The sequence below is a fragment of the Haemorhous mexicanus genome, chromosome 6, assembly GCF_027477595.1.
Source record: "Haemorhous mexicanus isolate bHaeMex1 chromosome 6, bHaeMex1.pri, whole genome shotgun sequence".
Classification (NCBI taxonomy): Eukaryota; Metazoa; Chordata; class Aves; order Passeriformes; family Fringillidae; genus Haemorhous; species Haemorhous mexicanus.
In genome coordinates, this window is record NC_082346.1 from 24,514,682 (window position 1) to 24,542,193 (window position 27,512).

Sequence of the window (27,512 nt, forward strand, 5' to 3'; positions counted from 1 at the left end):
ATGGGATTCTGGAGAAAGAGGTCCAGTTTATCCTCAGTGATGCTGGAGTAACCCAAAATGGAGGATCCTTCATGCCCAAATGCATGAGAGAGACAGTGACTGGCTGCCTGGCTGTGCTTGCTCTGTCTGGTGGTGACTGGAGCATGCTGCATCCTCCAGTTCCTCCTGCCCATGGAAAAGCTTTTTAGAGCCTCTCTTATCGAGTAAGAGCCAACAACATATTTAATCAGTTTCCTGTCAGCTGAAGTGGTTTGGGAGGTGGAATGCAAACACTGCATACCTGCTTCCAGCCTCTGCCCAAAATGCACCCAATCACACCAGTGCTACTCTTGGGTTTGTTTCTGGGCTACAACCAAGTGTTGAGACAGGGCTAAGGTTACGCAGACGTGCAGTATCTTTGCATCAGCCCAGGCACAGCAATGCCCTCGGTTCAGCTCCTCAGTTCATAGGAAATGTCTGAAGCCTGGTCACATGCAAATAAATATTCTCAGTGGACAAGAGGGAGAAAAAAGAGAGAGAGAGAGGGAAGAGCTAAGGCAGAGGCTTGACTGACTGCAAATGGGAGAAGAAGTGAACCAGCACTGAGTTGCCAAAGTCTGGATTTTTCTAACAATCTTGTGGTTGCTTTTGCTTTCCTTAATGCCTCAGCTTTATGGAGATCAGTGTTTATTTATTATTATTTAAATAATTTTTTAGTATTTCCTAACTCAATATTTTGATGGAAAATATATGCTGGTTTAATTTCTAATTTTATTTATTGGAATAGGGATACACAAACATCGAGAAATTACACATTTTTATTTCTATTAATATTTACATTTTTCTTTTAGCTGAGCACCTGATGGAGAAAAAAACCCAAACTATGAAAGATGTAAATAAAAATTCTTTTCTTCCTCCCTTCTTGCAAATTGTTCTGTAAATAACCATGATTGGTTTTAGACCAGAGGCCAGACCTTGACCACTTAATCAGTGGATCAGCTGTGCCTTTTCCCCTGCATCACTTGTGAGCATCTGGCATATTCTCTACATGGGACAGGCATGTGGCTTGCACCTGGGTTTGGAAATGAGACAGCAACAATCTTGCTCTTCCCCCAGTGGTTTGGAGCACAAGAGAGTGCCTGGTGAACCAACACGGCTAAGGTGACTCCTGCTTGGGCACCAGAGGTCTTCCATGCCTTCCACTCCTGGAGATATGTAAGTGACAGCGCTGCCTCTGGGGTACCGAGTGACCACTGCCGTTTAGCAAAGTCCCTGTGTCAATGGTTGGTAATGCAGAGGACATGTGGAGTGCTTTAAAACTAGCTGCTGTTATTAAAGGAGATGAATATTAGCTTAAACAGATGCTGGTGCTTTCTGAAAGAGGTAAAGTTCTGTTTGCAGACAGAGAAGTTCAAGGTATGCTAATGAGGGGAGCTGGTTTGGAAATTTGTGACATCTTTCTGAACATAACTATACTTTGATTTCTCTCATTTTGTATATTTGAATTGAGTGAAGTTTAAGTAGTTTCATGAAGACAGAATAAATGAAATCCCATCAGACTGAAGCAGCCTGGGTACAGGCAGAACACATTTCAATGTATGCTGTCTTTGCTTGCCAAAATATTTCTTTCTTCTAATTGGAAAAAAGCAAGTTCCCTTGTGGGACAAACAGCCTGCTTGAGTCATGACCTCTGAGCCAACAACAGAATTAATGGTTTTTCTGTTAGGTATTCATCATTCCTAAATAACTGACTCAAAGTGCACCTAATTTCCTTCATAAAGGTTTCTGTAATTTTGGTCACTTCTGAATGAAAGCAGCTTCACTCAAACAGGAAAAAACAGGAAAGCAGAAAGAAGAAAGATGGCAATAATGCACACATTTCAAATTGAAAGTTAATGTGTGTATTCCTTCATAATTCCTTCCTATTCAGCTGCAGTGGAGCCAAAACTGCAGAGGAGAAGGGGTGAAGGCACATGAACTAAATGTGATCAGTTAGATAACTTTAGGGTAGACTCAAGTTTGGGTTCAGTTAAAACAAAATCTCTTTAGGGTGAGGATACTCAAGGAGTGTACAGTCAGATGACAGGACAGACTGAAAGGCTGAGAAATGGGGAAAATTATGTGAAGACTCTTCTTTGTAAGTCTTTGACAGTACTGCAGGTGAGATCATGTTCCCTCCCTCCCACCTGTTCTTGATTTACAGAGGGTGAAGGCTGCCACTACAGTCTGGGTTATAGGCATCTGACTCAAATTCAAGCGAAGCAGCTCACATCTTTAATACTGGTGAATTCTATTTCCTTCTGTCTGTCAGCGAGGGTGGTGATGGTCCTGGACATGTTCCCGCAGTCTGGAGGGGAGATTTAGGTGGAACTGGCCCCTGCTCAGTTTTCACTGCACAACTCCCATTACACAAAAGCAGATCCCTTTCTGAAATCTTGCCAGCTACACTGAAGGTTTAAATAGAAAAAAATTCTTTTATCTCTCGCAGTCAGCCACCAGTTTTATGCTGTGCAGTGGTGGCAAGTCACACGGGGAAATCTTCCTTTGTTGGCTGAACATGACATGCCCTTTCTTGCTGCACTCAGGGTATGAGCACCCTGACTCAGTTCACTGCCACTGCACTTACCTCCTATTTTAGGAAGCAGCTTACTAAACCAGAGGAAATTCTTTTGCTCCCACAGTGTATCACATTTGGAAAGTGACCTCAACATGTGAGCAGCAGAGACTTGGTAGGCTTGAGACACACACCTGCAAAGGGTGCTGGGCCTCAGCTTGACAGAGCTTTATTAGCTTTGGAAATAGGGGTTTCAAGTATTCCCTCAGGCTCTGGGGTAGGGATTTGCTGTGACAGTCTTGGGTTAGGAGATGATCTCTGCAGAAACCCACTTTGCAATTCTGAAGTCAGAGGCTGAAAACCAGTAAGCATTGTCATTCTTCAAGGCACCAATCTCTGATTGTTACTGACATCTCAACAAGTGAGTAGATAAATTCCTGTCATTTGTAGATGTAGAAGTACTTTCTTACATGTTTCTAGAACCTTTTATGAAGTTCCCTAGAATTAATCATTGTTTAAAAACTGCTTAGTAAACATCATAGAGTTAAATGATTTGAACATAGCACAGTTCAAACTGAGTTTTCAAAGAAAAGGTTTGCCAGAAACTGGAAAACAAACTTTTCTTTTTCCTAATGTAATAAAACACCAGTCAGCCTCCAAACAACCAGATTTTCAGAAGTTTCTAGCAGTAGCTGTGAATTCTGAATGTTCCCTTCCACCCTAGAAGGCAAATACCTGATGATTGATAATCTGTACACATTCGGCTCTTTAAGTACTGCAAGGAAGCCACATGACTCAAACCAAGGGCACAAGGACATGGCCTCTGATTGGGAAAACCTTCCAAGGGGGGGTGTGATTCTCACACATGCTTTTCTGAGAGCTCCTTGATGCAATCTGTTGAACGTAACTGACAAAGTAAATAAACATCAAAGAGAGCATTTCCTCAGCCTTTTTCCAGAGTTATAACTGCACCTGTACCCAGGATCATAAGGCAAAATCTGACTGTCAGTCTATTTCCACTTCCAGTAAAGTCTACAGGTAAGAGCAAACTATTACTATTGTACTCCAGTTGTGTTTTTCTTCAGCTGTAAGGTATGGAGAATTATTTTTGTTTGCTTTTGACAATGGGTATAGTTAATTTCTGGGGCATTCTAGTTCTGGATAAATGAAACTGTTGTTATCATGAGGCACTGAACTCTGAGAAGACATCCAGCATCTTTGGTTGGTTCTCTTCTGCAAGAAGAATCTTTGCTTAGTATTTCTTTTGACCTGTGACAAGTCACTGAATTGCCCTGTGCCTCTCTTTGTAAAGTGGAAACAAGCTGTATGACTCTGTTGTAGTGCTGCAGTCATAAACACACAAGGCATTTTCCTATTCTATAGCAGACAACAAGATTGGGGTGACCACAAACTGTATTTTTAAGAGTATTTCCATCTGCTAACCTTTTTGAAACTGGACCAGTGTAACGGTCCATTTACCCCAGTGTAACGTGTTGGTCAACTCACCATTGTTTGGCTGGTAGGGAAGAATACGCTGTTTATTGGGATAGAGAAGCTGCATGCCAAACCAAACCACACTCAGGACCACCAGCAGATGTAAGTAGTTTTGTGAGAGTCTCCTGGATGGGTCTGCACCCCTGCAATGCGCACTAGTGAGAAGAAACAGTGGGGTCTGGCAGAGATAAGGAGGTCAGACTCAACATGCATGCATGTGGTTGTTGTGCTTTAAGAACTGGGTAGTCTCATGATCGGTGTCAAAGGGAATGGGCCTCTAAGAGACTGGAGCTGGCTTTGTGTAGTTCCAATCAACACTAGGATTGTTCAGGCACTGCTCAGATACATGTCTTTATGCACCCTTGTTGAAGTCCAGCATTAAGGGAACTGACTGAGAAATATTAGGAAATATTTCTGAGCTATCACAGGAAAGGGATGAGATTCCTAAGTGTAAGATAAGAGTGCATGTAGTGATAGATTTGAAGAAAGGAGAAGAGGAAGTGGAACAAGCTAGGCAGTAGTCACCACAATCGTAATTTCTGGATAAACTGGGAAGAATGAGCTGTGCATAAACCTATAGAAGATAACAAAGTGCTAAGTTGCAGGCACACACACCTGTCAAGAAGAAATCCTATCAGAGCCACCTGCCCTCTGTTTTCTGACAGATGAACCAACCAGGGAAGAAAAAGGAGAAGTCCTGTATTCTGACGTGGCGAAGGTTTTCCATGTTCTTTCACATGATACACATAAGGCAGCTTTGGACTCAGATCCCATGTGAAACTCCAGGAATTTCAGTCACAGTCCCATGGAAAAGCTTATTCACTGAACATTCCTTGGAGTTTTGCATGAAATGGGAGAGAGGAATGGGAAGTCTCTTGTCTTTAATGGCTTCATAAGTGCAACAGAGATAATGCTTATCAGATGTGATGGTGGTGTCATGCTGACGGGCATACAAGCACACGGGAGAACAGGCTCAGAATTCAAAGGGGTCTTCAGGCGCTGGAGGACAAAATGAAATAATATTCAATATAGAGAGGTACAAAATAGGAATTAATCATCCACTGCACAAATACAAGGTAGGTGACAGCTTGCAGGACAGCAAGGAGGTTTTCATGATTTTAAGTGATCACAAAATGAATGTTTCAAGTGCTTTGTTACTGTTAAGAGACCATTCTTATCCTGAGACAAACAGACATGAATTTAGTCTCTGAAACAGCCTTCTTTCTCTGCTTCACACTGGTGGGTTTTTGGATTGAGTGTTATGCCTAACTATGGACTGCAGGTTTCACAAAAGCCATAGATTAGTTTAAGAGAGTTGAGACAAGAAAAAAAAAAAATCAGATGTCTAGAGAAGATTTTCTCTACATTTTTTCAATTTGTTGACAAGGCTGTACACTAACCTCTCAGCTTGTTGTGAAAGAAGAAAAACAATTTTCTGAGTCAGTGCTAGATAGGATAAGAACTCTACCTTACAATTTACATTGTAGCAGGAGAGATAAGGGTTAGCCTTTAGGAAGCCCTTCTCATTCCAAACACAGAAGAGCATTGACTAAATTGCTTAGGAGAGTTTGGGAGTCTTTTCAGTGAAATTTCAAAAACTCTGCATCTTCCAGGAATTGTCATGGTGCCATAGGCAGAGATGTAAATAACAAAACAACAACAGGGAACCCAGACAGGGTAGCTGTTCAAACACGACAAGCCTTTGGGCAAACAAGTTTATTTTCCAGTCTCAAGCTATTGGTAATCTTACTGTGGAACAGACCAGACAGAGTCCCTGCCAGTCTGGGCCAAGGGTAGGAGAAATCACTCAGTAAGAAAAGAGGTGTTTGTCAGCCTGTTTAGAAACAAAGTTAACAGCACCACCTGCACCCTTCTGTTGACTGTTTCTGTCTTATTTTAGTCTGCAAATACTAATGACAGGTTGTACAACTGTTGGAACAAGGAGGATCTTCTCCCCAACTTAAATTTAAGTTTCTGGGGGCCACTAGTTTTGAAGGGATTTCAAGTTCTGGTTCTGAATCTGAGAAATTGGAAAGATTTCCAGTCTTGGGAGACTTGACTTCCATCCCAACCACTTCCACATTTCTTTTCCTGACCAATTTTTTTCATCCATGCACAGCTTTGAAGGGAAGATAGACTCTTAGAAGCATTGGCAAATATCTACTCACAGCTATCAAAACCTTGTGCAAATCCCACTTCTGGTTACCTCTTTTTTCCAGACAGAAATCAGTCCAGTGTGGTTATTTTAATTTAATTATTAGCATAAAATTTCTGCCAGCCTTACTTAAAAATTTATTTCAGGCAGCTCAAAAACCTCCCTCTCATTCACTCCCTTGCACAGCTGGACACTGGTAGTTCCCCCAGGCTGCTCTCAAGAAGTTTGCATTAAAATAATTTTTAAAGACAGGGCTTTATTTTCAGTCCACATCAAGTTCAGGTAATGATAGCATAGCTGGAAGAGACACCAAAGAGTTGTGCAGATCAGGCAGTTGCCATTACACCAGGCAGGGCTGACCCACAGGTTCTCAGGCTGTTTCCTGAGATACTGCTAATTGCACAAGGACAATAATGTTCCTGGGAGCAATTGCTGACTTTTTAAGGGCAACATCATTGAAGCTCTTGCACAAGATAGGGAGAATGAGGGAAGGAGAATATAAAGGTCTCTATCTCTTGTGAACTGACTACAAAGAAAAGCTTAAAGAGACAAAAAATAACTACATGGTATTTAGCAATAGTTGCCAATAAAGCATGACAATATGTGAGGGGACCATTCCTTTTTGAGGATTATATTTGGCTCAGGAAAGCAGAAGCTGAGCTGTCTTTGTAGCTTTCTGATCAAGGCAAGCAGTTACAAGTTTTGTGGCTCAGCCTCAGACACAAGGCTACCAGTAAATGTTACCACCATTTGTTATTGTCAGGTGTGGCAGAGCAGAAAAGAAGGCCAGGGTGAGGATGATGTTCTTCTGTCAGCACAGTGAGTCTAGAGCAGAAAAGCTGTGGGGCTCTGGCAGAATTGAGTTGCACTGGCAGAGCCCTTTAAAAACCAAGGACACTTGTAGCAGTGGCTGGCCTCAAAAAAATGCACTGATACAATCAGCACTCCCTAGAATAGGCTCTGTGTGAATGAACAGGTCCTTTTGGGGGACACTAGAAGTATCCTGCTTGGCTCTTAGTTATGCTACAGGAAACAAAATCCCAGTTTCAGCTCATGTAGTTAACTCAGGCAAAAGCAGTATGAGTTCCTCACTATTATAAATTAAAATACAGAAGAATTCTCACCCATGGTTTTATATAGAAATTGAATTCCAACTGTTTATTGTATAAGACCAAACATGGAGGTCTCTGTGTCTATCTTTAGCATCAGATAAGGGCAGTTAGCCTGCTCTTCCTTGAGTCTGGCTTTTCTCTTTTAAGGCAAATACAACAGATCCTGAATATGCCTTACGTAAAACTAGAGAGACAAAAAAAAAAAAAAATCATGGCAACTGAAGGGCACAGGGGAGAGAAATGGATTGACGCCTGATTTTGTTGTGTCCTTACTTAAGGAATTCTATCTCTTGTATATACCTCACTGATCCATGAATCTGAGTTTGGAGGCCACAAAAAGGACTGAGGCGTTTTTGGCTTGGTATCTGTGGGTTCTGAAATGACCTATGTTGTCTTCTGGCAGCAGAGAGAAAACATTTGCAAAGAACTCCCAGACCAGAGTCAGCCCAAGAAGCAGCGATGGCCAAAAAAGAGAGAAACCAGACAAAAATACATGCCTGACTAATATAAACAACATGTTAAGAGGGAAGCTACTTCTAGTGCCCATTTTCTAGCTAGAGCCAGTAGTTCTTCTTTACCTCTACTCCCTTGAACATGGTTTTTCCTCGCAGTCCTCTTCCCTTATCAGTGACTATGAAGAAACTGCAAACAGGTCACTTTGTCAGATGCCACACCATGTTCTTCATGGTGAAGCCTCTCAGGGCTTTTTTCTCTGGAGCAATGCAATATTTCTGTTGTTTAGAAAATGACAATTTCAATGAACCCTACAAGGAACATGTATGAGTGAATATGCGTGAATCTGCAAGTGCTGAATCTTGCCTTTGCTTGCGTTGGCCTTGAGTGCCTGGCAAGCCTTAGTGGTGAGCAGGAAGCACTGCAAGAGCTTTCCCTGCATATAGGATGACAAATGTCAGTGTCATATGGAAAGTTAAATTTATTTGCCCTAACAGATATATTTGGTTTGATTTCTTGTCTGTGGCATCAGTCAGTGTTACTTCACCCTGAAGAAGAAAAGGCCCTGTCACTCCCTAGTGATGTGCTTATTAGTTTAGCAGAAGTGCAATCTGCTCCTGCCCTGAAATTTGCCACCATTTAATCTGTAACATAAACACCTATTCAGTCACAGCTTACAGAAATCATATTATGGCAGCTAAATCTACGGAAATTTAGGTATCTTGAAGAAGAGAATGGTTTATAGAAATCTGGATCAATTTCTTCTCTTGCATCCCTCTAAAAAATAAATTTAGATACTTAGATTCCCTTTATCTCTGTTTGGTTTTAGTCACAGGGTTAGCCAGTACTTGAAACACCCCCAGTCCAACCACCACTTCCTGCTCCAGGGATTACCATTAAATATTTGCCTGGGATGAGTAAGCAGACTTGGCTCTTATCAAAGTAATTTCCACAGAAAGTGTATAAACCACAATTCCTTAATTGTTTGTGTAGCTGTTACACTGACTTTGAGGGTGGAAAACACTCAGCACTTCCAATAGCTCCCTCTGCCTGCAGTGGTACAGGTCCTTTGGGTCTGCTCAGAACTTCACTGGAAATGCAATGTGCTGTTTAATCGTGCACAAAACTGACACTTGGGAAAAAAACAAGAATCAGCCCCATAAAGTCTAGGAGCTGAACAGCGAAACTCTTTTTTTTCTTCTGCAGTTTTCTTTGTCCAGCTCCACTTTACTAAGTATTTTTGAAGACTGTCCTACTGCCCTCTGTGGGCTTTACTGTGAAGTATCTTAAATAGCCCTGTGGGTATGCGTTGGGATATGACTCCCTCAGAAACTTTTGCTTCTCTTCTCTCATGCCCATGTGCTGCAGCTGCTTATTAAAGTGATACCTTAATTTAGCAAAGCCAATTGTACACTCCCCACCCCTTCATGTGCCTGCCAATGCAATAAGAACCCTTAGGGAAGGCATCTGTAATGGCTGTTTGGTCTTGCTGGTTCTGAAAGGTAAACTCGTCTCCAAATAAACATAGAGAAATAGAAGAATTAGTAATAAGTTTGGAAGGAAGTTCTCGGTACATATGAGATCCTGCCTTAGTTTTGGTTGAGGTGCTTTGTTTCAGTCAGCTTTTTGTGGTTTTCAGGGGCTGGCCTGAGGGGTTTTGCAGGAAATTGAGTGGATAATGAGTATTACTAATAAGCTTTGCGACTAGGAAGTCTGTGAAGCAGAAAGGGTGTTTTCCATTTCTTTACAATGATCAGTTTTTAAAAAATGTAAAAATAAAGGCTGCTTTGGCTTCAACTGTTTAGTGCCTCTTGGCAATCTGGGGAATCAGATGCAGAACAGAGAGTGCCTGGGGGTGCTCTTCTGCACTATCACTGGCAGTAGCTCAGATACAGAAGAACTAGCAGAATTAATAGAGTTTTAACTTGTGCCCATTTGTTCGATAACATTGCAAAATATAATATTTATTTATTTATTTTGCACTCTACCAAACTGGGGAGATGCATGAAGTTTTTTGTCTCTATGGTCGATTTGGACTTTAATTTGTAAACTGCAATTATGGTAATGAATTTTTATTAGAGTCATCTTTTAGGAAATAGACCTCAGTCTGCTCAGTTTGTCTGGCTCCAAGGCAGCACATAAATGGGCATCAGGTGGTTGTGGTTTTGGTCACAGTGCTTCTGGGGTTTACTGAAGTGCTGCCAGCAGCCACTAAACATCCTGGGAAGTAACCTTCCTCTGATCTAGAGCATTGTAAGATCCAACCCAGCCCCTTTCCCATGCCAGACACTCTGGTGTTTTACTTGATTGCAGCAGAAGCTTCCCTTTACACCCAACCATGGAAAGCCATGTACTGAACTTTTGGAAAACGAGCCTGCTGGGCAACTGGCCCTCCCGTTAAATCTCTCGCTAACACATTCCCAGCCTGCCGGGGTCCCCTACATGTTCCTTCCCACCCGCATGTTTCCACGCAAACCCACTGTGGCAGGCAGAGGAAGGTAGCTGGGGCTGGAGCACCCTCTGCAGGGACCTGCCTCCCGTCACGGCGCCGGCCACGCCTGCCTGGAAGGGACAGCCCCAGCCCACGGCGGCCTCTCCGCGCTGCCACGGTGGATGGAGCGAAAGGTCAGAGAGGTCCTGCTGTGCGCAGCCTTGGCTCAGCAAGGGCCAGCAGTGGAGCTGCCAAATGGCCTCTCCGGGCAGGGGATGCGAAGGGCGTTCTTTGGGAGAGGGAAACAGCGTGACAGCAGAGATGCTAACCCCTATGCTGCTTGGTATGAGCCATCCTCTTTGCAGCATGAAGGCATTTATGGTTTTAAGGCTTCATTATTTTTATTATTATTATTGTTATTATCATCATCATCATTGTTAAATCCCATGTCACAACAAATTAATTTATTATTTTATCAGTGAAAACAACTGAACCATGAAAAATAGCTCAAGATCTATTACATTTTTTTATATCATGAATCTAGGTTCCATTCCTTTTAATGTTTGCATTTTGAAACTGTGGCTTTTCCTGATGCCAGGATATATGACAGGTTACTTCTGAGAATACTCTGCTGCTGCCTGGCTAAGTTATGACCCTCAGGTATAACAGACTCTAGCCAAGCTCTCAGGCTTATTTGAAAAGCTTTTTAAAAGGGCTATTTCATGCTGCCTTTAATCTATATTTACTACTAAACTTCTGTCATCAATGACTCTATTCATGGTTGCCCTGGTCTTTGTGTACTCCAGAATACAATCTATGTAAAAGTCCTTATGTAATTAAATATGTACTTGTAGAACACAGAGTGCCATTCCCATGAAAAAAAAGCCAGAAAAGTAAAAGCACATCTAATGGACATGTGGAAATACAAACTCTAGTTCAGCAGACCACTAAAAAATCCAAACTACTCTTTCTGGTCATCATTTATTAAGAAAGGTAGTATGATTTTTAAAGCTAAGTCTTTTTTTTTCCTCTTTTTTTAAAATTGCTCCTGCCCTCAAGACAGTATTCAAAGTATTTAATGAAATTTAGCAAAGATGAAGTTTTCTGTTTTCATTTCACAGACTGAGAAATGGAATCACAGAGGCTGTGAATTATTTATTGAAATCCAGAATGAAGGTAATAACAGTTGGATAAAAAAACCTAGTGCTGCAATGAAGTGGATCTCTTGGTCTAAGAGGAAAATTAGAAACTTAGTATGTGTTTCACCACCTGTATGTTGGTCACAGATGATACAGGATATGGACACACTATGTGTCATTCTGGTTTCCTCATCAATTACTGGTTACGTGTGTACTTGGTGCCTTAGGGCTCAGTCCTTATGCTGCCAGACTGGGGTCTGCACTGAGATTTCCGCACCGATGTGCGCGGTGCTGCTGGCTCTGTCCTGCAGCGTGGCTTGAGGCCACCTTCATGGCTGATGCGGCAGGATAGCTCTGTGGAGTCGAGTTCCGCGTTTACAGATCCCTGCAGGGAATCCGAGCTGGTGTGGTGTGGAGGAAAAGGAAGAAATCTTGCATTTAGCCTAGTTAGAGATGTGGTAGAGGACAGAGTGCGTACTCGGAAGGATTTGAACCACGCAGCTCACGGATAGTGGCGAGTAAACAAAGGGACGAGCTGTTGTAATGCCTGGTCGCTCGGGACGGCCCGGCTGGAGGCACAGGTCCTTCGCTGGTGCCCAGGAGCGGCCGGCAGTGCCCCGTTCCCGTGCGTGTCCCCGAGGGACAAGGGGGCAGCGGGGACAGCCGCTGTCAGGGGCTGCTGCCGCACTCCCGCAGCTCTCGCCAGGCCAGGCCCGCCCCCGGCAAAAGCGCCGCCAGTGACCCGGGCCCGGGGCCGCGGTGGGAGCGGGGCCGGCCGCTCCACCGGCGGCATTCGGCGGCACCGCTCCCGAGGTCTCCGCTCCGCCGGGGCCGGGGCCGGAGCCGGAGCCGCGGGTGATGCGAGCGAAGCCGTGCCGGGCCGTGCCTGGCAGCGCCGGGCGGGGAGGGGCGGGGCCGCGGTGCCGAGCGCCGTGAGGGGAGGCGCGGCGCGGCCGTGGCTCGGCACGGCCCGGCACGGGGTGATGCGGCACGGCACGGTCGGTGCTGCCTCGTCCCGGGCCGGGGCGTGGGAGAGACGGACGGCAGGAGGCAGGGAGGGAGGAAAAGAGGCAGGGTGGGAGGGACCCCACGGCGCCGCTCGGAGCCCGGCCCGGCCCCGGGAGCGCGACAAGCGCCTGGCACGGGATAAAGTTATCCCGGAATAAGGCTGCACGCATGTGCGTCACCCCGGATGTGAACATGCCGGCCCGGCTCCCCGCTAGCTCGCTCCGCCTGGCTCCAGCGGATGGGCTGAGCCGTGCCGTGCCGAGCCGAGCCGTGCCGAGCCGTGCCCGAGGCCCCGCAGCCCGATAGGGGCTGGGGGAGGCCGGGCCGCCCGGGCGCCCTCGAGGGCCGAGGTGCGAAAGCCCCTCCCGGCGGGACAGGGGCAGGTGCGCAGCCCGGGGCGAGCGGCGGGCGGGGCCCCGGGAGCGATGGATTTTCGTGGGAAGAAGTACGAGCGCGGCAGTAACTGGTCGGACCCCGAGGTGGTGGAGCTGCTGCAGCTCTGGGCCGACGAGTCGGTGCAGATAGAGCTGGAGAGCTGCTTGCGGAACCAGCACGTCTTCAACCGCATCGCCGAGGTGCTGCGGGAGAAGGGTATCCACCGGACGGGAGACCAGTGCCGGGAGAAGATCAAGAAGATGAAGCTGGAGTACCGGCGGATCAAGGACAATAGCAAGGCCCCGCGGGGCGGGCGGACGTGGAAGTTCTACGAGGTGATGGACCGGGTACTGACCAGCCGGCCGGCCCTGGCCTATGGCTCGCTGAGCGGCAGCATGATGGCTCAGCAGGTGCTGCAGGGCAGCATGGTGGAGAGCTACCACCACCAGTTCACCTCCTCCGCCCTGCCCTTTGGACACTCCCAGCACCCTGAACTGATGGAAATCAAATGTGAGGAGGTGAACTCTGATGACCACAGCTTGACCCCAGAGCCCCCACAAGCCATGTCTTACCAGCAGGGCTCCCCTGAAGAACAGGAGATGGAGAGAGCCTTCTTGGAGAGGGCCCAAAACGACTCTCCCATCTCCAGGGTGGAGATTCCCATTGAAACCAGTGTTTCACCTTCAGGTAGGGATAGCCTTTTACATTCCAGCATAAGGTTTCTGCCCATTTTCCCAGAAAGAGAAGATTATTTCTGGTGTAGAGATAGACACCTGGTTTTCTCAATAACATTTGGATCCTTGTTTTTCCACATTCCAGAAAACTTTAAAGTAGAAGGCTAATATCTGAATTTACGGTGTTTTGGCCATTCCCAAAATGCAGGTATCTCACTGCAGGTAAATATAATCTAGCATTACTGAGCTAGACAAAATACTATGTATGAAATCCAAAGAGCTCCTTAAGTTGGGCTAGTTAGATTTCTCCATATAATGCTGACAGTAAAAACCCATTTGCATGCTTATTTCGTATCACTTGAATATAACCAGAGCTGTCTGCTGGCCTCATGCTGAATTGTATCATGACACCCTCTTCTGCCGTGGTTGCACTGTAAGCCTGCAGGTAAACTGTCCTTCCATTGTTTTAAGACATGTTCCAGATTCAATATTTTAACCCACTCAACAGTGAAGAATACTTTGGACTAATCATTGCCTGACTTTCTAAGCTATTTGGTGGGACTTGCAAAGAAGATGTTTTTGAAAGTCACTGGCAGAAACAATGTATTTGTTTACAGGAGACGAGTGAGATTCCTGCACTGAAAATGGAGTTGTAAGCTACCAGGAGGGGTACAGTCTGGGAATCCTGGGGATTTCAAACCAGTCTAGGACAGGCTGATGGAAGACCATGAATTGTTAAAGAAGAAGAGATGATAACAAATGTGAGGTTAATGTCTGAGGTCAGGAAGAAGTGGTATGTCCTCTTGGCTGTGGTGCTTGCATAGTTAGCCTAGTGGAGGGAGCTGATGATTATTCAGGTTAATACGGAAACCATGTAAGGGGCTGGAGCTGGCAGCATCATGATGTGCCCAATGTGTGATGTTAAAAACAAACTTAAAAAACTGTTTGCAAACCTCAGGATGTACCTGACAGGTTTTACTTTGTTTTTTCTATAAACTCTATGGTAGGTAAAAGGTTGTTCTTACGACGGGCAGAAGGAAGCAAGGCATGCCCATGCCACTTTGCTTGCTGCACTTTCTTCTTTGCTTTTGTGTATTCACAGGTTTCAGTGAGCCAAACATGGCAAACTCATCACGGATCCAGAATGTTGTTCCCCGGCCTGGCTTCTCTGCCTTGCATCGGCTGAGAAAAAAGCGGAAAGGCCAGCGCATGAGGGACCCACTGGACGATCTCCTGCTGAAGACTCTGACGTCTCAGCGGGCCATGGAGGAGCGCTTTTTGCAGATGGAAGAACGCCGCTTTCAGCGAGATTTGGACGTGGAGGAGCGTCGTATGCAGCTGGAGCAGCGCCGGTTTGAACTGGAGAGGGAACATGAGTTTCGCATGTTCAATGTCTTTGCTCAAATGCTCAGCATCCTAAAGCAGAGCCATAGTGGCTCCTCGTCCTCTGCTGCCATGCCTCAGGGTTTGGACTTCAGCCAGGCACTGTCCGAAATTGAGGGAATGGGAGGAAGAGGGAGCAACCTGCAAGAGATGAGGGTTCGGCCGCTTGCCAAGAGGAGGGTTGACATGCACAGCTTCTGTAACGCCAGCAGCTTCCAGAGAAGCCCCTACCTCTCTGCTCGTGGCAACTTTGCCAGCGCGTTTCAGGGCTCCACTGAGGAAGGGTACAAAGCCTATCATGCTGACAAGTATGATGAAGACAAGAACCCCAACGTGAGTAAGAACCGCAAAGTGTTTTCCTGGCTTCCTTGCTAGGGAAAAAATGTTTCTTAGACGTTTGCTGGCAGATGCGCTAAGAGTGTGGGCATGTTTTTTGATCTCAGTAATACAAGATGAGTAAAACTGCTTGTTTGAGGAAAAGAAATTAAAAGTAGCTTTGTGGATCATCCAGATACCAAGGATGAATGCTGTGTTCAGCTCAGGTTTGCACACTCTGATTTTTTAATCAGGGTGGTAATAGCAGTAGCAGACCTTGAAAATGTAAACGATCTGCAGGAACAGAGCTCATGTTCCTCCTTCCACCTCATGACCCCTATTGCTCACTGAGGACCATCTCTGATTATCTGATTATATCTGATTATTGCAGGTGATGGGTGCAGGAAGTAGAACTACTAAGTAGTAGCCTTTTTTTTTTTTAATTACTGTTAATAACTCTCAGCACTTTTTCTGCCCGTTTACACTCAGCTGCTCAGTTTTAAGTAGCTCATCATAGCCCTCTTGTGGCACAAAGGCTGTGTTAATAGTTTGTGGCAAACTATTACTAAGTAACAAGTATAGTAAATGTAAATAATTTATATGTGGATTATTTTTAATTAGATCCTTCATTCACATACTGAACTAACTACTTCAAACTTTAAAAATATTTTATTACTTGCCCTGGCTTTAGTTGCCCTGTGTTGCGGGGGTGAAAACTAGATTGTTCAACTAGAAAGACACAGGGAAGTTTTTGTTACAAGGTGTATTATGAGGTACAGACTTCTCCTTCTACAAACTGTTGTCTATGTAGGAGGTAGGTTTTTTAAACAAATACCTAAAATTAGACTTGTACTTTAATATCATCAGAAGTGTATAGTTGCTTCAATTTTCTTTTCACATTTAATTTACCCAAACTCTTCTAATAATGGGAATGTACTAGTAGATTTGAACTCTTCAGGATCTAATGCCATACTGTATATGGCCAAATCATAAACCTGGAACTGTAGGATCACCTCTTCAGAGGGGCAAACTCAGTACTTTAACTACTTATCATGACTACATGACTATATGGTTTTTGAGCAAATCAGTAGAGTGGAATAGTAATTAATGGTAAACAAATGCTTTTAAGATAAACAAACATATCCAAAACCTTGTTTAAAACTGCTGTTGAAGTGTTAACCTTGTTTTTTTCAGAGTTGTTTTAGGGTTTCTTTTTTTAGTTACATACAATAGTGAGTGAATTCAAGATTAAGTTAAACATGTTCTGTAAAGAAGTATAAACTGTTAGTACATGTTCATTTACAGACAATTTTTTATTATTGACTAAGAAGCCAAGTGCTTGGGATATATATGGAAATGTACACACGTAGATGCGTGTCTTGAGTTATATATGTGGTGAAGTTTATGTGAACTCTGCTTTGACTTTTCTGTGGTAAGCTTTTTGGAGGCAATTTAGTGAAGTGATAGCTAAGGTGATGTACTCACATGTTTTATGTGTCTATAAACAATACTGTTTCTTTTTCTAGGGTATAATAAACTTCGGCACCAGTGAGAACAAGCTCTGCTTTGACCTGATGTCCAAGCGGGTAAGTTCTATTCCAAAATAAAACACTGAATTTGCTGTGCAGTCCCTCTTCAAAGCTTGCACTTTCCTAGAGTTACTGCTGTTACTCAGGTTTCTCTGGTTAAGTTTTTCATTGTGTATTTTAAATTTGTTGGAAGTCACTTTTGAATACAACTACTTTTACAGTTATTTATTTTATTTTTCCAGGAGGATAGGGACATGGGTGTTTTTCTCTTCCTCTTCATGATGGGTTTCCCTCTGGGGATGTACTTATTTCAGAAAACTAAGATGAAAATAAGGTGAATTTTATTTTCCCCTGCTCACAGTAGATTATTTAATATATATGTTTTAAAATTATTTTTGAACTCTGTTTCATTTTGAGTATCTTTACACCTGTCCATTATAAAGTCACACAACTTGGACACCCGGTTCTGAACTCACCTGAAATGTGCAAGTGTGGCAGCAGTGAAATCTCTCAAAATCGGAGTGGGTCAGTACCAGGCAGAGGAGTGCAACACATAGCAGAACTGAAAAAGTAGAAAAAGTCGAAAGGAAACAAAAGAACTGTGCTGTAGAGGAATGCTTCTAGATTTCCATTAAAATCACTGCCTGTGGCGAGCAGCCCTTGAGGTGGGCAGGTAGCACTTTTTCCTACCTGTGGTTGTGTGCGGGCAGGGAAGGTGCCTAAGGTTTGGACAGTTGGACAGTCTCTGCAGTTCGAAGTTCATGGTTTGTCCCATTCTACCACTTCCCACCCTCAAAATCTTCCCTGTTATATTTCTGCCTGCTACTCCACTGACTCAGAGGATGCTACCTCACCACTCTGTCTTCCAGCTAAGAGAACAGAGGCAGAGCTGCTGCCTGCACAGAAAGGTGTTTTCTAGGCTGTGTAGGTGATGCCTTCCTTCCTTCACTGTCATTTCCTCTTTAAACCAACACCATGTCTGCGGTGAGTACTGCAGAGGGAGACAGTAGTCAGCTGCATCTTAATTAGCCCTTCTATGAAAGTGAGTTGAGACTTCGTCAGGTAGAGTTTTCATGCTTGTGGCAACAAGCAGAACAAAGATGTTGTCAGCTTCTCAGTCCTTGCAGCCTTGAGTAACAGTATGGATTCACTGAAGCTGATGCAGCATCAGCTGGGATTGTAGGCAAATATTTTTTTTTGCTATTTGGGATTAAAAATACTTACTGCTGCCACTGAATAATGTATCCCGTTTCTGTTTTCAACTTCTGACCCTTAAATTAGAGAACACTTAATATGTTACTTCTAGGGGTCTTCCTCTTACTAATTCATAGACATTTTTGGCCAAGTCTGCTGGTATGTTTGGTGTTTCTTTCTCTAGATAAGTTTAGGAGAGAGATGTAAGGAGGCACAGTTCTTGCAACTACATAGCCTCCAAGAACATCTACAGCAGAATGAAGGAACTTTTATCCTATACTATCAGGCTGTAATTCTGCATGGGATGAGGACATTGTCTTTAAACTCCAGAGCTTGGCATCAGTTATTAAAACACCTATAGAAAATGTTGTGGTTTTGTTATCAAGTGTGAAAGTTTCACACTGCATCTGGAATTTCCCTCCTCCTTAGCACACTATTGCCTACTTGCGTCACCTCCACCTTTACTTTTTTAAGTATTAACTCATAGATTTGGTTGTCATTAAATATTTGGAAGGGGCGTTGTATAAAATACTTGTTTATTGCCTTTTGTTTATCTAAAATGTTCCCTCAGCCTGTATCAATGCTGTGCTTTCCCTTGCAACTTCACAGAACTGGATTATGTGAAACCCTGATACTTAAAACCTTGAAAATATTTAGGTAACAGCAGTATGCACACTTTATCTAATTATAAATATTTAAAAGTACCTCCGCAGTTCAGCTCAATCTGTCTTTGAGATCAGAAAGTGCCTGCCTTGGGGAATAATTATTAGGAAGATAATTTCAATCTTCTCATGTCTTTTGAAAGCTCCTGTTACACTTCAACATTTACCAAACTGATCAGAAAAATAAATCTGAAGAAGCTGCCATAACTTTGAACTGAGACATAAATGAAAGCTGTAATTCATTAAAAAATTAATAGATTGAAAGTTAATTAAGGAAAATGCATATCTGACTCTGATTCAAATTCCTTTCTAACTCTTTCTGACAGTCTGGACCTGAGCTTTCACTACTGGCACTTATTTTTCCAGCCAAAAGCTGTTCTCCTCAAAGCTTGGGCAAAACACTCTTGGGTTTGCATCATTTGCTGAGAAAGTCTTTTGCAGATGCCTTGGTTATGGGCATCGTATGTTGCCTGTTCTGCATCCTTTTTGTAGATTTCTGTGCAGTGAAGTTTTGGCTGCAATAACTTAGCAGAAGTCTGTAGTTCATACAACCTGAAGGTATCACAGATCAGTTTGCTGGTCCTTGCTTCTCCAAGCTGCATTTATTTTGATGGTCAGTAGCCTTCACAATCCAGTTTTACAACTGTTGAAATTGCACAAGTGTCTGTGCAGATGTGTGCCTGTGCAAGGATCCTGTCTATCTCCATATTTCCTGTATCAGTAACTGGGCTTTTAATGAGTCTCATTTTTCCCAGCTGACGCAGGCTGATATGAATCTGATGGACCCTTCACTGCTTCAGTATCCTGACTGGAAAGGGCATCTGTTGTAAGTCTTTTCTGTAACACTTCTCTTTTTGACTACTTGTTTAATAAACAGAATGGATGAATGGAAACCTCTTCTGCTACATTCTCTAGTTAAAATGTTTCTAGGTCACTTAAATCATCTTTTTCTTTGCAAAACTTTACATTAGCTGTCCTATCAACTCATCCAGTTAAAAATCCTTTTATGTGAGAGAAGATGCAAATTTTCTAAAGCAGTGTTTTAAAAGCACTTGTATACATTAACAAATTTGGTAACTCCAAACATTTCTTTGAAACATAGTGAACACTTGGGGTTCTTAATCCTTCTTTTCTGTGCCAGATTAAAGCTCATCAGAATTGTATGAACCTTTATAGACATTATCCACGTCACCTCTGCTGGGTGTAAAAATCATGTCTGTTCCATGTGCCAGAGCTATCCTGTTTTCTAGCTATTTTCATCAGACTGTACTGTCCCTGACTTGACTTTCCTAAAATGTGAACCTGGTTTGGAAGCCCAGCCTCCTGGAGAATATTTTAATCGTTATTTGCTTTCGTGTATTTTTCAGTTTACGGGAAGAAGTGGCTCGATTTTTGACCTATTACTGCAAGGCCCCTGCACCTCTCAAAGCAGAGAATGTACGTAACCCAGTGTCCATTGGTGTCTGTTATAATGTATTGCCATTTGTTGGGAAAAAGTTTCAAAATCTGTTCTTTTAAACAAATGATTTGGTAAGAATGCAAGCTGTTATAATGTAAATCAGATTGATTCTGTATTTCAGTAGCTTTTGATGCACACTTCCACCAGAACAGAACACTTCAGGCCTACTGTATATTTGCCTCATGTTTCACTTCTGTATGCCAACTCCTCCTGCTGGTACTCTCAATGGGGCTTTACATTTTGATTTCCCTATTTAGCTCGGGGACCTACTCTGCCTGTATCCCTCAGCGTTGACAAAGAGTGCCCACTGTTTCATTCGAGTTCCATGTCATCGCATTCCTCTGTTACACCTCAAGACAGAGATTTGTAATTGAACCGAGAGTTAGTTTTAGCCTGTAAAATTTGTGGCAGTGTTGCTAGAAAGACATCAGGACCTGAATCTCTGCAGGACTTGCTGACTTGTGAGAGATACAGCCTGGGCATAGGGGCATGTGGAGGTCAGGAGCTCCTGTCTCTGCTGAGTGCTGAAGGCAGCAGGAGATGGTGCAGCCATTGCTTTTCTGGCTGCAGTAATTCAGAAGAACCCCACGCTTCATGTGAACTGAGGTTACCGCTGATCAGTTTGCTGATCACTGTCTCTTCAGGGCACCAGATTCTTCCTGATACTAGGAATGAAACTCATGGTACCTCTGAGCATGTCCTGTAGAAGCAGGAGTCAAACCTGCTTCTGTACAAGACAGTAGTTTCCACTTTTGCACAGATTTGGCAAGAGGTCAGAACTGCTGTTACCATGAAGAAATTATAACATACATTAACTGTTGAAAAGTATTTTGATTTACTAGCATCTCAGAACTGCTCCCCAACTTTTCCCCTACTTTAAGCCTATCCTTTTTCTAAATTGCTTATTAGAATGAAAAATGGCACTAGAACAAAGTGTCTGTGAAAGAACAGGATTAAAGTTATTCCGGTAGAAGTGGGATTTCAGCAGGAAAATTCTAATGGAGAATTAGGGAGAAAATTTATTTCAGTGATATTGTCAGTGATATTACTTTATAATGTTGACTTTCTACGTATGGATTTATCACTAGCATTTCTCTTTCTTCTGTAGGTGATTGTTTTAAATGGCTGTGGCTCTTTATTTTCTGCATTAGCTACAGTCCTTTGTGATCCAGGGGGTAAGTGGATGGTTGGAACATTGTTTTGTTTTGGTTTTCTCTGCTGGGAAATAATGTTACTTTGTTTAAATACCGTTAGACAGAAGTGAAGTTGTGGAATTGGCATTGGCCTACTGTAAAGTTCTTGTTTCCTGCAAAGTTGTGCCGTAGAATTCTTAATTTCCGTGGTCTGCAGATGTCATGCACTCACACTTGGTGCCTGCCATGTCTGCATTCACTGTTTTTTGTGGTGCCCTGTTTTAGTTTGCCAGACTAGACATGGGCTATACTCATGGTTACCTGGGCACTTAAGATTAAAGAATTAAGGTAAAAATAAAGTGAAGAAAGAGGCAGTAGAATTGCAGTGTTTCCAAGGGACACAGCTGTAAAAATGCTTTCATATTTAGCTAAAGCACATTAGGAGAGAAGACTGTGACCTGTTGGTAACTAACTTTGTTTTCTTGGTTCTAGAGGCTATTCTGATCGCTACTCCCTTTTATGGTGGTATTACCCAGAGTATCTTCCTCTATGGTAATGTCAAGCTGGTGTATGTCTATTTAGACAGTAAGGTAAGATCTGGGAGAAGGAAATAACAACCTCTGTAGTGAAACTGGAAAGCTGAGCTTTGGGAATCTCTGCAAGCAGTTCTCAGAATAAGGGTACATTACAGCCAGTGGATATTTACACAGCTTATTGCTGGGAAAATGGACACATGATTTACAAGGAAGTCACTTGAGACCATGAATCTGGACTCCAGTTTTGTCTTTTTCTTGTATCGTAGTCCTAGTAAAAGTCCTTGAAAGGAAAAAAATTACCATTTTGAACCTTGGAGAGAGAAGTTATGTTGTGTCCTACTGAAGATGGGTGGAAGAGCAGATGAAGATCTTGCATTGCTTTAGTTATTCAAGGATAGCAAGAAAATTCTGGTTTTGGCCAGCCTATGATGGACTTTTCTTTGATTTTTCTTATTGATTTATTTATTCTCTCTGTAGTATAAGAGGATAAGAAGATGGTTGCTAGGTCATTATTGTTGGGGGTTTATTTTCTTTCAGGGAACATTTGTCAGTGGATTGGCTCAAGGCAGTCTCTATTGAAACAACTTTGTCTTTTTAATATTTTTTGTCTTTTAGATTACTGGAGCAAGTACTCGGCCTTTTCAGCTTACAGTGGAAAAACTGGAAAAAGCCTTGCAGGATGCCCGGGCAGAGGTGAGTTTAGCTGAGCTTCATATTACCAGCTAAGTTTACAATATATTGGAGATGTCACATCCCAGATGTGGCCTAAAGATCAAAGCATTTTCAAAACCTAGCACCTGGCTTTCTGGTTGTCCTTATAGATCATCTGAGATGATGGCTTGCGAACTCAGGGGCACTTCTAGGGGGAATCCCTCAGTGTTGTGTCTGCCCTGTTTTGGTCACAGCACAAACGGATAAACCAGACAATTCACAAAGCACTGGAACCCATTCATATAACCAAAAATAATGTACTTGGGCATGCATTAAAATTTGGGACTACCCAGGATTTCCCCCTCAGCAAGGCCAGCTGAGTTACCTGAAACTGACTGCTCTACACAGCAGGACAGATGAATACACTAAGAATGCTGAAAGTTTGTGCAGGAGGGAACTCTAGAAGATAAAATGCAAGTGAATATCACTTTTCTGAAGAGTTAGTCTGTAAGTTTGGCATTGTCCTAAATCCCATATAAGTTTAGCTGCATCTTTCAATTGTTATCAACTCTGACATCTCCAGCCAAGTGTGCCCTAAATGAGTACACTTTGCATCCTCCTAACTCAAATTATCGTCTTTCTTGCCACTTTCATGGGCAGTCTTCAGTAATTTATTATTTCCCAATTACTAATGCAGCTCAGAAAAAGTACTTCCATACTGAGAGCATGTGAGACCATATTTCTCATTAATTAGTTGACCAGATGGCAACCAATTATTTGGTGGGGGCAATTCCCTCTTTTAAAAATCATAGATTATTTCTATAATATTTTGCTCATTTCACTTTGCAACTGATTTAATTGTAAACAAAAAAAGTCTTAATTTGTGTCTGAAAGTTTTCTCATACAAATTTAACTTTGAGGTGAAAAGTCATAGTGGAAGCTTCAGGGGAATCTTGTGTCACACTCAAGTGAGGGACCGCTCAAGAAGAGGAACTGAAAATTTATCCCATGATAGACACTCTCTTAATACTGTGGTATTTGTATTCTGCAGGGTGTCACTGTAAGGGCCTTAATTCTTTTGAATCCCCAAAATCCCCTTGGGGACATCTACTCCTTGTCAGAGCTACGGGATTACCTGGAATTTGCTAAAAGGTATGTCACTTTGGAAGGCTGAGATATCCTGAGTCAGATGCAGCTTTCAGAATCTGGTGGACTACTTGCTGTCCCTGAATTTGTCTGTGAATATCTTTTAAGTCAGGCAAATAGTCTGTTCTTTGTACACATTGGTAGACTTAAGAAAGGAGAGGGGAGTCCTGGGATCATGGACCATGCAGTCATCTGGGGTGGCAAAACAACTTGCATCAAGGAATGCAAGTTTTATTTTTCAGTGATCCGAGGAAACACTGTGGCACTGGGCCTCCCTGGTAAGAAGCTGAGTTTTTTTCCTCTCAGTTTTTCTGTATCTGTAAAGACAAAGAAGTATATATGGTTTCATCATGTATCATAATACTCTTTGAGATTCAGATTCTATGAGATGCTGAATAGATGGGTAGTACATGTAGGAATTAATTTTCACATTGGCAATGATAGGGTATTTCTCCTGTTACATGGTTACAGTGGGTGACACTTAAGTGGATATACCTCAAATTTCAATGTACACAAAATAGATCTAAGTTGAGAAAAGTTGCTTTATTTCTGCAAAATTTGGCATCCCCTCTTCTTTGTATAAAGCAAGTATTTGGAGGCCTGAATTTATCTCTGTTAAACCAGAAGCAGCCTTCTTTTGTAATCTCCATTTTGTCCTTTTGCAGACATGAATTGCATGTGATAGTAGATGAGATCTACATGCTGTCAGTTTTTGATGAATCAGCCACGTTTCACAGTGTCCTAGGCATGGACAGGTAAAAGCAGCTCCTACTTCCCTGGCCATCTTCCAGTGACAGTTCAACATGGTGCCTTGCTGAGAACTTGTGACTGGAAGTTAAGTCATGAGCTAGTACATTCTGAATCCACCTTTCATTGATTTATGCCTTTTTTTTTCTTGGTAATTTCTGAATGGCAAATGCATTTTGTCAGATACAATCTAGCAAATAAAAAATGGTAGCTAGCTTTTTATTGTGGTATACTTCTCAATGTGTGCATTAGTATTTGGTTATGACAGTCCCCAAAACTGAAAACAGATTTTTCTTTTGTTGAAGGTGATTCTCTTCTTCCTTCCTAAACATCTTTTCCCCCATGTTTCTGTTGATGCCTGTAAGGACTTTCTATTGGTGTTTATTTCCTAATTTTCTGTAGAGTAGTCCCAGATCACAGTAGTATTACAGACTGGATAATGGCTTTTATTAGGTATTGTTTTAATGAGATGAAAAACTTTTAAAATCTTTTTTAAAATATGGTGTGTTGTTGAGTTGTTTGGGTTTTCTTTTAATTTCTAGGCTTCACCAGTGGTGCTAGCTATCTTTTTGTGCTCAGTTGCAAGGAAATGAAGTATACTCGGTTAACTGTTTGCTCAGTCTTGCTGGACTTAGATGTAAAACATCACTTTTGATTCTTGACAAAATACATTGGCAGAAGCCTGATTTCTAGCATTAAATGTATGAGCTTCAGGAAATCTGCACGTAAAATGTAGCACTAGTAAGCATCTGTGTCTTTGAAATATTTAAAAATTCTGTCTAAACTACTTCCAAGGGGTTCCTAGCTTCTAAAGTTAGGTCACATTTGAATTTTCCCTGCTTTGCTGTTCGGTGGTGCACTGTCTGTCATTGTGTAATGCTGCCTCTCTGTTTCTGCAATGCTGCACTGGTGATCCAAAAGCTTCAGCACCTATGACACTAACTGCCCATCTGCATCCTTCTACATACAGATTGCCTGATCCACAGCGGACTCACGTGATGTGGGGCATAACCAAGGTGAGTGCTGGTTGTTATTGTGCTGTTCCTTTGTAGCTGCTAGGTTTTGGCCTGGGCTCCTCAGGTTCCTCATGCTGGAAAGATCAAGTTAGTAGTAATAGGATCCCAGTTGTTCAGTGGAATAAAGTAGTCTCTCTGTGCCTTCTGCAGGATTTTGCTGTTTCTGGGATTCGTTTTGGTACTTTATATACAGAGAACCAAGATGTTGCTGATGCAGTGGCTTCTTTGTGTTATTTCCATGGGGTTTGTGGACCTGTCCAGCACAAGGTTGCCCAGCTGCTTAGAGACAGAGGTGAGTCAGTAGCTCCATGTACAATCTTCTGCTATTCTGTGTGTCTTAGTACCTGGAAGATCTCCCCTTCCCTTACGTTCCCTAGTGGTCTCCTCTTTGTATACGTTAATTGACAGTCTTCCATTACCTGAAGCTGCCCATGCAATGCAAGCCTGACAGCTCTGAAGAAAAGCACCATTTCTGCAGAGCTCCTGATCAGCAGAGTTAGAGGAGCAGCTTGGAAGAAGCAGAGTAGCTATTTATACAGAAATTGCCAGTATTATCTAGAACTAGATGAGCAGAAACAAAGAATACAGGTGTGTAGGACAAGGGAAATGGAAATAGGCTTCAGACTCTGCCCAGGGTGGAATGCTAACAGTCCATGATGACTGAGAACTATAAATGTACGGAAACTTCCTCAGGAAGATCAGGGTCACTCTTCTGCCCAGACATGAAACTGCAAAATACTTCTTGGCTGTCTTTCTGTTATATGAGGAAACAGAAAACAAAAGAAGGAGGTGAAGTGTGAAGCAGACACTGAGTGTCTTGGAAGCTTGAACAGATCTGAATACTTCCTCAGTTTGTGATTCTTTTCTTTATCTTCTTCTTCTGGTCAGACTGGATCAACCAGGTGTACCTGAGGGCCAACCATGCCCGCCTAAAAGCTGCCCATACGTATGTGACAGATGAGCTGAAGACACTTGGGGTTCCTTTTCTCAACCGCAATGCAGGCTTCTTTGTCTGGATTGATTTCCGAAAGGTTGGTAGTTTTAGGAAGTGAGGCTTTTCCTGGGGTGAGGGCAGGCATGTAGTGCAACTGCATCTAGAGGAAAGGTTTATATTGTGACAAGCATTTTGTTTCAACAAATCTGTCGTCTGATGAGGAGAGGGAAGGACTGCCAGATGATTCAGTCTGTTCTTTTCCTTTTGTCAATCTGTGAACTTCCCTCCTTGCAGGAATCTTACTACTCTCAAGCCACTTCCCTCCCCATTTCTTCCTTTGCATCACAACTGCTGTACTTCAGAGGTAAACGGTGTCTCCCTTGGCCTTTGCAGACTTTATGGGAATCACAAATTCATGAGGATCTCAGTGATATAGTCTATATGGTACTAACCTCTGGCCCTTCTGATGACTCTCCTAGTACCTTAAGACAGGCACATTTGAGGAGGAGTTGCTGCTCTGGAAGCGTTTTCTGGATAATAAGGTCCTCCTGTCCTGTGGAAAAGCCTTTGAGTGCAGTGAACCTGGATGGTTCCGCATCATCTTTGCTGACAAGACCCATCGGCTGCAGTTAGGTGAGTAATGTTCTTTTTCCTCTCACCACAATTTCTGCAGCACTGTTCCCTTCTCTTCTTAATCCTAAACGTAGCCTTTATTATCCTCTCATCTTCTCTGTTTTTTTCTCCCTTTCTCCATTATCCTTTCCTGGATCTGATGGATTTGGAGACACTTGTGGCTTAAACTAATCCACCGGTGTTTCTCCTCCTTGTACCACTGTAGGTATGCAACGGATTCGCAAGGTTTTGGAAGAGCGTGAGCAGGAGATACTGGCTGAGGAGAAGGAGCAGCCTTGTCAATCAGATCAGGATGGCAAAGCAGATAGCACAGATGAAGTCATTTTTGTATCCCGCCACCAGGACCCTATCTGTGCCAATAACTCCAGCCTTGGTGACCTCATTGGCCTCCTACAGCAACAGATGCGTTCATCTGACTGGCTGCAGAAAAACACAGCCGAGCAATTTGCCCAGGAAAAGCCAGAGATCTATGATGTGTTCAGCAAACTGGTGGGGAAGCAATAGGGGTCAGTGTGCCTCCAGGGGCATTCCTGAGCAGTGACTGACCCTGGGCCCCTAACAACTCAGTAGTGACTTCCAGCAAATAATATATTTTCTGTATAGCAAGAAAATTACTTTGTAGGCCCCCTCCTCTCCCCCCTGTTTGAGATCTCTGATTTGTACTATATAGGTGTGTTTCCTTGGATTGGGGTGAGGGTGGGGGGTGGGGTTAGTCTTGTTTGTGTGCTGCTCTCTGTTCTGCAGCATCATTGTATTTTATATTTAATTTCTAATGAATATGCTCTTAACTCTCTTATAAA

General features: G+C 43.0%; 1 protein-coding gene across 3 annotated transcripts; it reads left to right on the forward strand.

The window, feature by feature from the left end:
* The first annotated feature begins 1,082 nt into the window (after positions 1–1,082).
* On the forward strand, positions 1,083–27,512 carry LOC132328904 (1-aminocyclopropane-1-carboxylate synthase-like protein 1). Of its 3 annotated transcripts, none has more exons than XM_059849275.1 (15): positions 1,083–1,194; positions 14,477–15,090; positions 16,599–16,658; positions 19,213–19,283; positions 19,825–19,894; positions 21,025–21,091; positions 21,542–21,639; positions 22,201–22,278; positions 23,288–23,388; positions 24,048–24,137; positions 25,100–25,145; positions 25,296–25,437; positions 26,034–26,176; positions 26,559–26,712; positions 26,918–27,512. In XM_059849275.1, exons 2-15 carry the CDS (start codon positions 14,494–14,496, stop codon positions 27,214–27,216), a joined length of 2,016 nt encoding a protein of 671 aa, XP_059705258.1. In that variant the 5' UTR covers positions 1,083–1,194; positions 14,477–14,493; the 3' UTR covers positions 27,217–27,512. The 3 variants fall into 3 exon arrangements, with proteins under 3 accessions (XP_059705258.1, XP_059705259.1, XP_059705257.1); XM_059849276.1 differs by lacking the exon at positions 1,083–1,194 and adding an exon at positions 3,464–3,571; XM_059849274.1 differs by lacking the exon at positions 1,083–1,194 and adding an exon at positions 12,319–13,387.

Coding starts and splice junctions, on each gene's coding strand:
- LOC132328904 (XM_059849274.1), top strand. CDS start 12,751: ATGGATTTTCGTGGGAAGAAGTACGAGCGCGGCAGTAACTGGTCGGAC. Junction 24,138..25,099: donor AGTGTCCTAGGCATGGACAG/GTAAAAGCAGCT, acceptor TTCTACATACAG/ATTGCCTGATCCACAGCGGA. Junction 25,146..25,295: donor TGATGTGGGGCATAACCAAG/GTGAGTGCTGGT, acceptor TGCCTTCTGCAG/GATTTTGCTGTTTCTGGGAT.